This window comes from Entelurus aequoreus, linkage group LG08 (assembly GCF_033978785.1).
Source record: "Entelurus aequoreus isolate RoL-2023_Sb linkage group LG08, RoL_Eaeq_v1.1, whole genome shotgun sequence".
NCBI classification, from domain to species: domain Eukaryota; kingdom Metazoa; phylum Chordata; class Actinopteri; order Syngnathiformes; family Syngnathidae; genus Entelurus; species Entelurus aequoreus.
Window position 1 is genome coordinate 40,254,494 of NC_084738.1, and position 13,366 is coordinate 40,267,859.

At 37.3% G+C, this 13,366-nt stretch overlaps 1 protein-coding gene across 2 annotated transcripts in view; it reads right to left on the reverse strand.

Annotated features, from left to right (window-relative positions):
- Positions 1-1,534: 1,534 nt before the first annotated feature.
- Positions 1,535-13,366, reverse strand: part of mbtd1 (mbt domain containing 1) — a 57,144-nt gene continuing 45,312 nt past the window's right edge. Inside the window, exons 16-17 of one of the 2 annotated variants that reach the window (XM_062056473.1) lie at positions 10,010-10,162; positions 1,535-1,904 (exon numbers count right to left, since the gene is read on the reverse strand). In XM_062056473.1, the coding sequence (XP_061912457.1) occupies positions 1,786-1,904; positions 10,010-10,162 (272 nt within the window). In that variant the 3' untranslated portion in view covers positions 1,535-1,785. The remainder of the gene's footprint in view (positions 1,905-10,009; positions 10,163-13,366) is intronic. The other variant, XM_062056474.1, reaches the window with a different exon arrangement.

Genomic DNA, 13,366 nt, shown 5'->3' on the forward strand with positions numbered 1-13,366 from the left:
TAATAGCAAACAGCCTGGCCAACCACCACCAAACATTTATTCACATTCATACACCAGTATTCATACACTTGAGGCAAGGTTGATGAAGAGTCTTGCCCAAGGACACAATACAAGTAACTAGGGAGAGACGAATCAGGTTTCGAACCACCAACCCTTCAGTCTCTGGATGACCTGCTCTACATACTGCTGCCCACAAAATTAAATAAAACAATCCGAGAGTTATTCATTAATGATTCCCCCATTAAATGTGTGACAATACGTGTATAGAAACATCTCTACAGGTCATCTGAAATGGTGAGGTGTGGCATGGAGTAAGGGTGACTGCAGGTTCCTGTATTTGAGAGGGAGGGATGGCCCATCTACAGTATTGAGGCATGATGACGGTGACGTCTTGGTGAATTTATGAAACTAAAGCAATACAAAAAGAATAACATTCAGTAAAAACTACTCCCATTTCTGGGCGACCATAGTGTGTGTAATGGTGCAATGGAGGCCTCTGTTTTGGATGTCAACGGTTGACAATTCTCAGTTCCTCACACGTTTCAATAGCAGGAAAGAATCAAAATTCCTAACTCTTTTGGCAAACTAACCAGATGGGTATCTTCAATAGACCAATAGGACAGGATGAAAAAGTTGAGCAAAAAGCAAAAAGAGATGACATATTGGTGACACTGATAATATGTCAAGCAAAACAATGCTCCGTTGGTTCCGAGGGGTACATGCCAGGTGAGTCAGGGGACATCTTATTGAACACATTACTAAGGGCGGAACAAAAAAATAAAAGTTTCTCTGGAAAAACGATTACAGAAGAAACATTCCATGACAATTTTGATTATTCTATGCAGCATTATATTTTAACTGTATTATGACCAACATCCTTCACACCTACACCCTGCACTTCTAGTTTAATAATTATTGACATAGTATATAAATATAACTACTTTCATTTACAATATTTTCACCACACAGCCACCAAAATCATGTGTAAAACCTACTATAAGACAAACCCCTAACCAAAGTCAACATAAAAAAACCAAAAATGATTCAAGTACTAGATCAACAATGTCTTGTGTGAATTCAGATATATATATATATATATATATATATATATATATATATATATATATATATATATATATATACATATATATATATATATATATATACATATATATATATATATATATATATATATATATATATATATATATATATATATATACATATATATATATATATATATATACATATATATATATATATATGTATATATAAATATATATATATATATATATATACACACATATACATACACATATACATATATTCTTATTTGTGCCAGCTTTTAATATCAGACAAATTATTAAAATAAATGTTCGTGTTCAGTGGCTAACCTACCCGAAAACAAATCAACACAAGAAAAGACCCAGCCCACCCATACAAAAATCACAGTTTCTACAGGTCTAGGGCGACGTTAAGTACAGAGGAGCTCCACTTACACAGAAAAAGGTAAAAAAACAAAACAAAAAAAAAACATTTTTACCATTGGTTTTAATGCTCAAACAGTTGACACGAGAAAGAAGATAAAAGAAGAACGGTCAAACATTTGTGACCAAGTCCTGGGTGCTTTTCCAAACTTGGCTTTATACACACACTTAGAAATGACTACAGAAAATACCTTACTTCTCCACTGGAAATATGCATCTCTGTGTGCCATTTCAGTTTGGATTGATCCTTGCAGAGTCACTGTCATTTCCCTCTTTGTCCTGTTCTGATCTTTAGATCTTAGGGCTCCTGTTTGATATAGTAGGTGCCAGAGCCATTGCTCTCCTGGTCAGAGGTGCCCTGTGAAAAGTTGAACTCATCCACCTCCATTGTCTCTTCTTTCATTCGTAGGAGGGAGTCTACAGACACAAAAAAGAAAACATAACAGGTCATGCTGAAATACATCAAGACCAGGAACAATCAATCATATTTTACATTTTAAAACATTCCTTATGATGTGTAGGGGTATAACGGTACATGTATTTGTAATTACATTTTTTGGTACCACACTGTACATTTGGTTCCTTACAGCCTTTTTCCACACGGTACACATTAAAGCTATTGCATGTCATCAGCTCAAGATTGTTTTAAAATATCTAAAAACACCACCAAAGGCTAGCATATGTTACCAATAGCGGTTTAAGAGAACATCATTAATAAATACATCTCTATATTTGTCACAAGTTAACCTTTGTAAACATTTACCAGAGGTCCGCAGTAATGTTGGATTTGATTGGCTTTCATTTGATTGGCAGTGTGTCGATTAAAAAACAGATGCAATGTTAAATAGGTGAGCGAGACCGTAACTCATTCCAAATATCGACCTCTTTTCTCCAGGTGTGCGCATAGGTGGGGTGTATCCTGACAGTTTGAAGCACGAAGGGGGCGGGTCACAGTACTACCGCACGATGACATACAGCAGCTTTAAATGAGGGAAAGGAAGGGTGTCACGCATCTACTCGTTTAACAAATACACAGCAGCCCAGGTACAACCACTCACATTGGGACTGAACCCACATTGCACTGCAACTAATGCCACCCACAAGATAATCAGTCACACTTAAGCTAATATGGAACTTTCATTTAAATTTTTATTTTTTTTAACGGTTGCACTTGTCTGCATTATTGCACTTTCAGAAAATGTAATGATAGCAAGCAATACACATATTTATTAGGGCTGGACTATTAATCGAACTTTGAATTCAAATATGGCTTCTCACAATGATAAAAAATATTGGAATCAAAAAAATAAAAAGATTAAAGGTCCAGGCAATGTGCATGCAAAAACCTGAGCTTGTAACATTGAAACGGGCAAGTGAGCGTTTCAGTGGAAAAAAGATCACGTCAACTACAAGTTTGGAATATCACAATGGTTGGTACTTTTTATTTGACTCAGCTCTAGTATGCCTAATCTATAATCACTAAACTCAACAAAAAAGTGATTCATTTCCGCGTTGACGTAAAACAGTCACAGAATTAGCCAATGAAACAGAATCCGCTGTTAAATGCAAAATATCACAGAAATTGACATAAATGTGAATGGAATGCTGTCATTGAGAAGGAATATTTGTTTGGTAAAATAATTTGTCTGCTACCGCTCATTCACCTGACCTGTGACCAGACATCGAGACGGCCACCTGAAACAGCGACTTAACTACGAAGGTAAAGTTAGAAAGAACGATCCACACAACCACTACTGTGAACGTCATTGATGTAAGATCAATGTACAAACAAGACAGCAGCTCCAACTTGAGCCTTTTGTTTTAACAGCCTCAAGTAGTTTTCAAACATCAAGATGAGAACATCAGAGTACACTTCACCTCGTCACAATCATAGCGCGGTGCACCACATTATTTAATTAAACATTTTATTTATTTATTTTGACACAAAGAGCACACACTCTGGTTGTAAAATAAGTGTGAAAGATAAAAAAAAACAAAAATGGAAACCTGAATTGTATTGTTTAAATTGCTATTGCCCTTTTAAATTATTGCTGTTACTATCCATCCATCCATTTTCTACCGCTTGTCTCTTATGGGGTTGCAGGGGTGCTGGAGCCTATCCTATTATTGTTATGTTATTTAAATGTATTCTTTGACTTGTTGTTTAGTCGTTTCTAATTTATATTTGTTGTTCTTTTAAATTCAAATTATAGTTAAGTTTGGTGATGCAATAACCTACTCAGTGGCCTAGTGTTTAGAGTGTCCGCCCTGAGATCTGTAGGTTGTGAGTTCAAACCCCGGCCGAGTCATACCAAAGACTATAAAAACTGGACCCATTACCTCCCTGCTTGGCACTCACCATCAAGGGTTGGAATTGGGGTTTAAAACACCAAAAATGATTCCTGGGCGTGGCACCGCTGCTGCCCACTGCTCCCCTCACCTCCCAGGGGGTGAACAAGGCGATGGGTCAAATGCAGAGGACAAATTTCACCACACCTAGTGTGTGTGTGACAATCATTGGTACTTTAACTTTAACTTAAATAATCCTGTTTTCAATATAATTATTGTGTTATTATTGTGATTTCAATATCAACCAAAAAAATCATAATTTTTAATTTTGGACATATTTGTCCAGCCCTACATGCACACTATTTTACATCAAAGCTATTAAAAATCGGTTTGTTAAATACTTACATGTAATCTCATACAGTATGTATACTTCAACAATCATGATAGAGGTACAACATATTTTCTTTATCATAATACCTTTATTTGCATATCTCATAAAATAATTAGCATGTTGTCACATGGGTTTTGTTTTAGCTGCACTAGGAGGTAGCAGTTATGTAGCTGCTGACAGAAGCACATTGTATATATGTTATATAATTTCATAGTTGGTTAGAGTAAATAAATACAATGTTTAAATATAAGTTCATATTTACATATAATGTGATTAAAAATTTACTTTGTTTGGTAATTTCATGCAAGTATATGTTAACTTTATTTTTGTTACAAAACCCATGTAAATTGGAGAGGAACATATTTTTTGTTCCGGTTTGGTCACATTGTTGGGGGGACAATTAATATGTGACGGAATAAGGGAAGCAGCATGAGACAGCAAGCATTTGATGGAAGAGGTTAATGGAGTCTCGGCTTGAAAATAAACTTTATTCCCTCTGAGTTTGTGAGGCCAATGAGGTATGATTCTTTCTGATAACGCATGTGAAATCAATGTGTTTTTCTTTTATTTGATGTCAGACTAATTGTAAGTTCTGTTTTTCTTATTTATTAGTTCTGACGGCATTATTTTGGCATCGTTGTTAACGAGAAGAAGGCGTGGCTGAAATAAATGTCTGCGTGAGAAACGAACAACTTGAGCCTTGATTAAGACCTCGGAGGGAGTAACAAGTTATATACCAATTATGTGTAGCCCAGTTAAATAAAAACAACGCACTTTCATTTTCTAGATCCTGTCATTTTAGCGCTGTTTTCATTGGGTAAAATGCAGCAAATGTAATTTAATTGCATTAATGTTATTGCCAAGGATTTTAAACATACAGGATAGTGCAAAAACACCATTAAGTTCCAAACTCAAATAATGAATTCCATTTTAGCCACTTTATAAGATCCTCAAGTTTTAATGGATTGTTCCCTGTATTTACCGTGCCAAAGTTATTGCTGCAAAAAAGCTAATTAAAACAATAAATGAGACGTTTGAACAGTGTATCATTATGTGGCTAAAGTGATCACTAAACTACTTTGTCAGTATACCTTTAAACTGATTCAGAAATACCAGTTTGTATATATTTGTATATTGCTTATCACCTAACTAAGCTGCACCACCTACAAGCTGATGACACAGAAGCGCCAAAGCTAGCTAGTTACAACATGGCTAGTGCCTGAAATACTGCATACCTGAAATAAAGGAATCATCCACTTTCCTTCAGATCTAGCGTTTGGAACTACTTTGGTTTTAGTATTAGTATGACCCTAATAGGTGATGATGGAATACAACAAAAGTCGCAAGTGTCACACAATGCTCAACATCGGTGGAAATACTGAACAATATGAAATACACCGCCAGGGACTCCCAAATTATACAATACTGTATTTGGTTGATACTGTGGTATTAAAAGTTTCAAAATATTAATGGTTATGTTTCAAAATATATACTCTGCTGCTTGGTGTCCGTGCATCACATAGTTTAAAGTATCATTGAGTAAAATGAGATTTGATGACCCATTGAAGTTTTATATTAAAATGTTGTCAGTTTTGGAGTGTATGAAGTGTTTTAAGAGCATATAATTGTTTATTAAGTGTGTGTGAAAGCTGTATAGAGTTTGTTTAGGGCTTGTAAAGATGTCTAACGCACACAGTATATATAATATTGCTATAAATCGTAAAATAAATTGTGTACCGACTTTGTGGAAAGTCACCTACCACAGAGCAGTCCAGAACCTAATCCCCACAATAATCAAGGTAAGACTGTATGATTCTAACTGAAAAAGTCCAAACATACTTGGGTGGAATGTACGCGTAAGGGGGTTCTGCGTGTACTCAAAGTGGACGTCCGAAAGGCCTGTGCACACAAAACTCAAAAAAAAGATTTTTAAAAATGCGCACTCGCTTCACACAAAACACTGCTCGGCCCGACCCGCATTGACAGTGACATCAATCTGCATTTTACCACCAAAGCATAACATAAAAATGAAATCAAGCCAATTATGAATTAAATGTTTTCTTCAATGTGTTTCACCTCCGAGACAATTTCAGACCTCTGAGACAATTTCAGACACGGTTAATGTGCCCAGTCGGTAAGTGGCTGCAACATTTTGCACGGAGCCGGTATAGAGTACTGCTCCCTTGGAATACACCCTGATCCTTGTCTTTTGTGGCATTTAATGGCTATACACATCACTGTCTTCTTTATTTTACTGCTTTTCAAAACTCAAATTGTCCAGTTGTAGGGTTTCACAAAAAACTGTAGAAGCTCTGATGACTCCAGACATAGTACACTCACAGTATTCTCCAATCTGTGAGCACCTTAAAGGGGTCATGTAAAAAAAAAAAAGTCTACATTTAAAACACTTCCTTGTGGTCGACATAACGTGTAATGGTCGTTATTTGGTCAAAATGTTGCATAGATTGTTTTACAGACCGTTTTCAAGCTGCTCTTTAGAGTGAGCTGTTTAACAGCGTCTTCTTCCCAGCATCCATGTTGCATTTTTTAGTGCCTCCATAGCGAGTCTACTGACAGATATAAGTTCAAACAATGCTATTTTGTACGAACCAGACTGCCCAACTATAAATGGATAGTGAAAAAGAAGGAACTTATTGACTACAGATTCTGAGTACAATGACAGACTAATGAAAGCACTTTTGGGTAATTTACTATATATGGAGATATAACCGCTGACGAAACAATTGAGAAAAACATCATTGATAGCATTTAGCAGCTAGTTTGGAAGAAGTAGGAAGGAAGGCAAGATTGTATTATAAATATCTCTGCCATTCCTCCATGGTTTGATTTCAAATTTTCGGGACTTATGCTGGATCCCAAATACACAAAAATAGGTACAAAGATGTAAGAAAAGTTGTTTTTGTAGAATTGTTCCCTGGTAATTATGCAGGGCAGAAAATAATCCGGTACAGCTGTAACAGATGACATCCATACATTTAATTTTATTTAAAACCTGTACTTTTGAATTAAAAGAAATGCTGGTAATTTCAATAAACCACAGTGTTTGCCTTGACTCACGGGTGCCCCAGTCTACAATTTTTTGGAGATTCGAGCAGTCTCTTTGCTGATATTTTCGGCATCTCACTTGCTAACATTAGCTAATAACTAAGCAGACAAAACTTTTTTTTCCAACCATGGGTGTGAAGAGGGGGAAGAAGTAGATGATATTCATTTAATTTTTAAAAAAATACATTAGAAATGCACAATAATTTTTTTTCCAATGGTAAAAGGCTGGTCATTCAGTACCATCATTTCCATGGTGAAATCACAGCTCGCTTTAGCCCTCAGGTCGCCACTGGCAAACGTTTTGCACTTTTCCAATACTGCAGTGATAGGAACTTAATCTGTGGCTGGCATTGGGACAGCTTCTTTAGCAGTGCAGGCATCCTTCTAGCCTTTTAAAACACCTTCGTAGCAATGCTGGCATTTAGGTTCAAATTTTTGATGTGTTAAATCGTAATGTTTTTTTCCTCCTCGCGGAATGCAGTACATTTGGTGCAAATATCACACCAGGAGACTTCATCTCCTTGATGCTGACTGGTATTTCCTCCACTGTGGTGCGCAGCTATGGGTTGGCTTGGAGAGGCTCGGGAGGATGGCGGTGGTCAGATTGGCGTGTGAGTACAGTATGTGTGGCAGAGTTGGTGACAACGGGGACCTTGCGGCGTCGGTGAGGAGGTTCTTTGGTGGGACTTCCAAGACCTATGAGACGTTCCACATCTAGGGCCTGCAGAGTATGGCAGAGCAGAAGATGGTCCGGAATTGTCTGGAGGAGAAGAAAGAGGAGTAGAACAACCGGCTGAGGCGAGCCGTGGAGTTCTCCCAGGACAGGCTCCAGGAGTGGGAAAGGGAACTGAAGACATTTAAGGCCCAAACCACAGAGCTCCTGCAGAGTCAGCCCTGGGAGGACTGTGAACAGGCCATCAGCAACTAGGGACTCTTGTCGGTCTTGGGGACTTCATTAAGGTACACAATGTCAATGTGTTTGTTTCTCTGTCTGGACTTTGGCAGTTCTGCCAAGGAGTTGTGTGTTTTTGTTCTGTGGAGACAACATGGAGTTGTCTGTAGTCTCTTTGACATGCCATTTTTTATTTTCTTTAGTTGACTAACTGTTTGGCGGCACGCTTGGACACAGCAGCCATTGAGAAAATTGCTCCAGAGAATAGTCGAGAGAGAAACCGTATTTCGATTTTTCCCTTATGTTATGGATTTGATGATAGAGAAAAGACTCTATGATGTCTTTTTAAGTCCCACACTATGATGCATATGTTTACAATGTGGTTTCAGGGTGTCTACGACAGGCTTATTTTTTTTCCAAGATGGCTGCTGTTGGCAGGAGCTCTGTGCTCTTGTGTCATCCTTTTGTGTTCATGTGTTTTTTTTGCCTTTTGGTTCGGGACCCTTTGAGACTGTGTGACAAAGGGTGGCACTTTCGTGACTTCTGTGGTGCTTCTTTGTGAACTTCTGGATCTGCCTCCTGGGAGCCTTTTGGCCATGGAGACCAGCTGCTGGGTCTCTGCCACACCAGAGTCCATTTGGAGAGACTGGAGGAGATGCGGATGAAGAGACATGCACGCTTCAGTGTCTTGGCTGAATGAGCAGGTATCGGACACCTAGGTCTCCTTGGACGTATCCTCGCTCATCCATGCGGACTGGACACTGGCCGAGAGTTGGTGGGCTTGGTTGCTTTGTTGGGTCTGATCTAGCCATGCTCCCCCCACCCCAGCAGACGATGGCGTGGAACACCACAGAGCCATGTAGGTTTTTTGTTTTTTTTTGGTGTTGTTTTACTTTTGTGGCTATGTGTAGTTAATGTCCTTTGTGTTCTTTGATGTTTCCCTCTTAGACACATGTTTATGTGTGCTATGGGTATTTTTTTTCCTTGACCTCAGTCTGGACCTCCTCTCCGGGGCCCAGGCTTAGACTGATTTTTTTTTTTCTCTCACTAAGATTATTATTTATTTAACACAAAGATTATTATTTATTTAACACAAACTTTAGGCTTACGTCAGGCTGATTAGTAAGATAAGTACTAACCAAATATGCTTGTGGCCCAACAAAACACTGCTCTATTGTATTGTTTTTGATACAATATTCATTATCTCGGATTTCGTTTTTCTTATCTAAAATATTGTTTTTGGGGGGCCCAGAACGAAATAATGGCATTTCAATTTATTTAAAAAAGGAAGATTGATTTTAGATCGGAGTACAGTAGTTGACAAGTGCCACACCTTGCGGATTTTTGGTGATATAAACCGTCTCTTTATTTTTTCAACTTTAGATTACGAGCAAAAACTTGGTTACAAGCCAGCTCCAGATACCTCCCCGCTGCTAGGTGGTGTGGTCAATGCCACAATGAACCCCATAAGATTTCCCCAACATCCAGTGTTTCACACACTAAACTTGGTTTTTCAACCCTTAGTCCAAAGAAAGTGATTGTGACGGACAGTGCTGAAAAGTACAGTACTGACAATGAACCGAACCACGACTTTAAAACCTAGCTTGATACAGATCCTTAATTATGTTGTACCGTTACACCCCTAAATATGATTTACTTCAGAGTGGAAAGAGTCTTGCCAGAGGTAATAACTCTTTTTACAAGCCAACTACCAACATAGAAACTATTAATGAGGGATAGTCAAAATGAACAGGTCAGTGATCATACATGCAGCATCTGCAAGAACCAGTTCCAGAGAAAGGCCATGTGACCAAAAATCTGATGGCTATCTCCTGCAGCCAACATGCCCCAGAAGGCCCATTGCCGTGAACAGTGTGATGTTACCTGAATTGTGGGTTTGGTGGACTTGGAGTCGGAGTTGGGGCTGAGCTGGCCCTTCAACATGATATGGGGGTGGACTCTGCTCTTCATCCCCTGAGAAGCTCCTCCTCATGCCTGCCTGACTGAAGGGCCGTCGACCAACCGGAATCTTCCTCTCTAAACATTAGGCCAAACTCTGGTCAGCTACCAGGGGCTTATCATACACAGGATATCAAGTCAACTAACATGTCTCATGGCTTAGTTTTCATATAATATGAGACAAAGTGTAAAATACTACCATTGAATCACATGGTCCCTCATACACCTATCTAAATAAGCCCCTGGTAATCTGGAACCAAGCTACCAGACCCTAGTCAGCACATGCTCTTCTGTTCACGAGGGACTCAGTCTTGAATACCAGAAACAACACACATTTTACCAATGTTTTATATTAGCTCATAGTTGCTATCATATAATTTAGAGGGAACATTACCAAACAAGCCATTCCCCAAGGGTTCTCTAACCAGTCAAAATTGTATCGTGACATGGTGCATTAAAAATACAGCTGGTAGATATTTGAAAATTGAGAGAACAACATTTCTCTCCTACAGTTAGGATAACCACTAACCAACAATAACGTTAAAGGGATCACTTTTCAACATTACACAAAAGAAAATGTAATTATTGTGCACATGAAACTACAGTTTTGAAATACCTCCATGAGACTGAAATAAAAATGTATGAAATACAAGGATTGTGTCATTTTTTCACATTTTGATAGCATCAAGGTTATTTCCACAACAGTACCTCAAACATTTTTTATTTATTTAAAGCTTATTTTACACAGCGGGGAAAACCGGTATTTGATCACGTTAATTTTATAAGTTTACCCTTTTATAAATGAACAGTCCATTTTTATACCGGTAGTATGTTTATTTTAACAATTATCCAGAATAATAAAAAAACACTTTAAATAAAGTTTATAAATGAATTTTAATTGGTTTGATTTGATTGTATTTGGTCAAATAGCAATATGTAGATTGCATGGATTGCACTACAAAATTGCAATCTATGACAAAAGAAGTATGAAATGCTTTTCTTGGTGACCGTGGTTCAAACTCTCTTGACATCATAACAAGCTCCTCCCCTGTAATCCTGGGCAGGATCCTCACCTTTCTCACAATAAATTTTACCCCACAGGTGAAATCTTGCATTGAGCTCCACTGCGACGGCGATTGACTGTTATTTTGTATTTCTTCCAGTACTGAATGATTCCGCCAATTCTTTAGTGGTCTCATTCTCACCAAGTTTCTTGCTGATGTTTTTGTGTTTCAGTCCAGTCATTTTTGTTGACAATTGAGTTTGTGAGGTTATTTGACAGCTCACTGGTCTTGCCCAGAGTAGTGGATTTATTTGAATGGAAAAGATTGTTTCTGTGATCAGTGTCTTTTATCCATATAATAAATTGAGATTAGGACTAATTTGTGTGTTTCATTGACTAGGGATGAAACACTATAGTAAATACAGCGGTATTGCGGCTTAAAAATTTGAGCAATAATGTGCTAGAATTACCAAAACACATCAGTGATGTGTGTTGGTAAACGACAACTAGGAGAACACCTGCCAATGTAGTTTTTTTTCCTAGCACTATTGAGAGAGTCGGAATGAGAAGCTCTGCGCAGCGGCTTTTAGTACAGGATGGCAGGAAACATGGAGAAGCAGAGTGGAAAGCTTAAGCTAGTGGGTCTTCCTGCAAAGTTAAAAAAATTGACATTTAGACACATTTTGGCTTCGCAGTCAAGGAAAATAAAGAGGAGAAAAATACAGTTTGCAGTTATAGCCAGACCGCTATCATCTACAAGTCAGGAAATACAGGCAACATGAGAAGTAGGGATGGGAATTGATAACATTTTTCCGGTTCCGATTCCACTTTTGATTCAGCTTAACAAATTGTTTTTTTAACTGTTCTCTTATGGATTCTTATTTGGGAAAAAAAGAACAAAAAGGTAGATTAGTGTCAATTGTGTTTAGTTTAGAGCCAACATGACTTTGCAAAGCCAACAGTAAGGTCTTAAGAGGCACATAGCATAGAAAAAAAATAACTTTTGAAAATAAATAAATATTCATCTGTAGAATTTAACAAAAAAATATGTGGAAATTACTCAAGAAGGTAACATTTATATTAACATTTTTAAAACGTTGAATAATCTTTTGTTATCTCTCTAGAAAATATATTGGTGACAGTTAATATTACAATGGTTTGTTTAGATTTTCAGGATTAAACTATCATACACATAACATGTAACACCATATATTTCAAGGCTTATTTTGATTAAAATTTGATGATTATGGTTTACAGTTTATTAAAACCTTGAAATGAGAAATCTCAGAAAATAATAGCTCTTTAAAAACTGTAAGCCATGATCATCAAAAATATAATAAAAGCCTACAATCTTTGAAATGTTATAAAAATGATGAAAAAGACGACACATCTTTAACCCACATATTTATGGCGATCAGGGCCAAAGTGTCCAAATGTTCTTTGGTTTTAAAAGGCACACAAATCATATCAAGGAGGCCTCTTCGCCAAGTAGGAACGTTTATTTATGTGTTCACTTAGTCGGCTACTATAGTTCAACGTATCGAGTCGTTCATATTTCCATCTGCTGTGCACACTAACCCAACAACAAAAACATGACGCAAAACTGCATTAATAGCCAAAGGATTCAGAATATATAATAATATACAATATATTAACAATATACAATAATAATTATAGATGTGTAAATTATTGATATATAAATGAATCGTAGCCCCTAAATTGTAATCAAATCAAGAGTTGCCCAAAAATTCCCACCTCTACTTGAAACACTGTTCCTTCACTGTTGTTTGCCTTTTGCATATACCTCGCCGTAGTAATAAATATGATTCTGTCTCATTCTGTCTCTCTCTGTTACAATAAACCTAACAAACTGTTCATATCCGTCGAGACTATTCATATCTTTCGAAGGGAGTGAAGTTACAAAATACCAATTTACCATACTGTGTTAGCTTAGAATAACTGAAAATCATTTTTTGCAAACTCCTGTTGACGGTAGATGTTTGATGCCTGACCACACACAACCTGCAGTCTCCATGCACTATATTGTCCAGTATGAGGCATTTACTTTATATGATGTAGACAACAAATTGCTTACAACAATTACACTCCAATATTTTATGATACAGTGTATGCATGTACCATGTTTATGCCTTCTTCTAGCATACACACTGACTGATCACTGTAAGTGAATGACCCAAAGAGCAAAGACAACACAATTAAATGAAAGCTTAAAAGGGGCTGTTTGCAACTTGCTCAGAGCTACAATTTTCAAAGCAAAC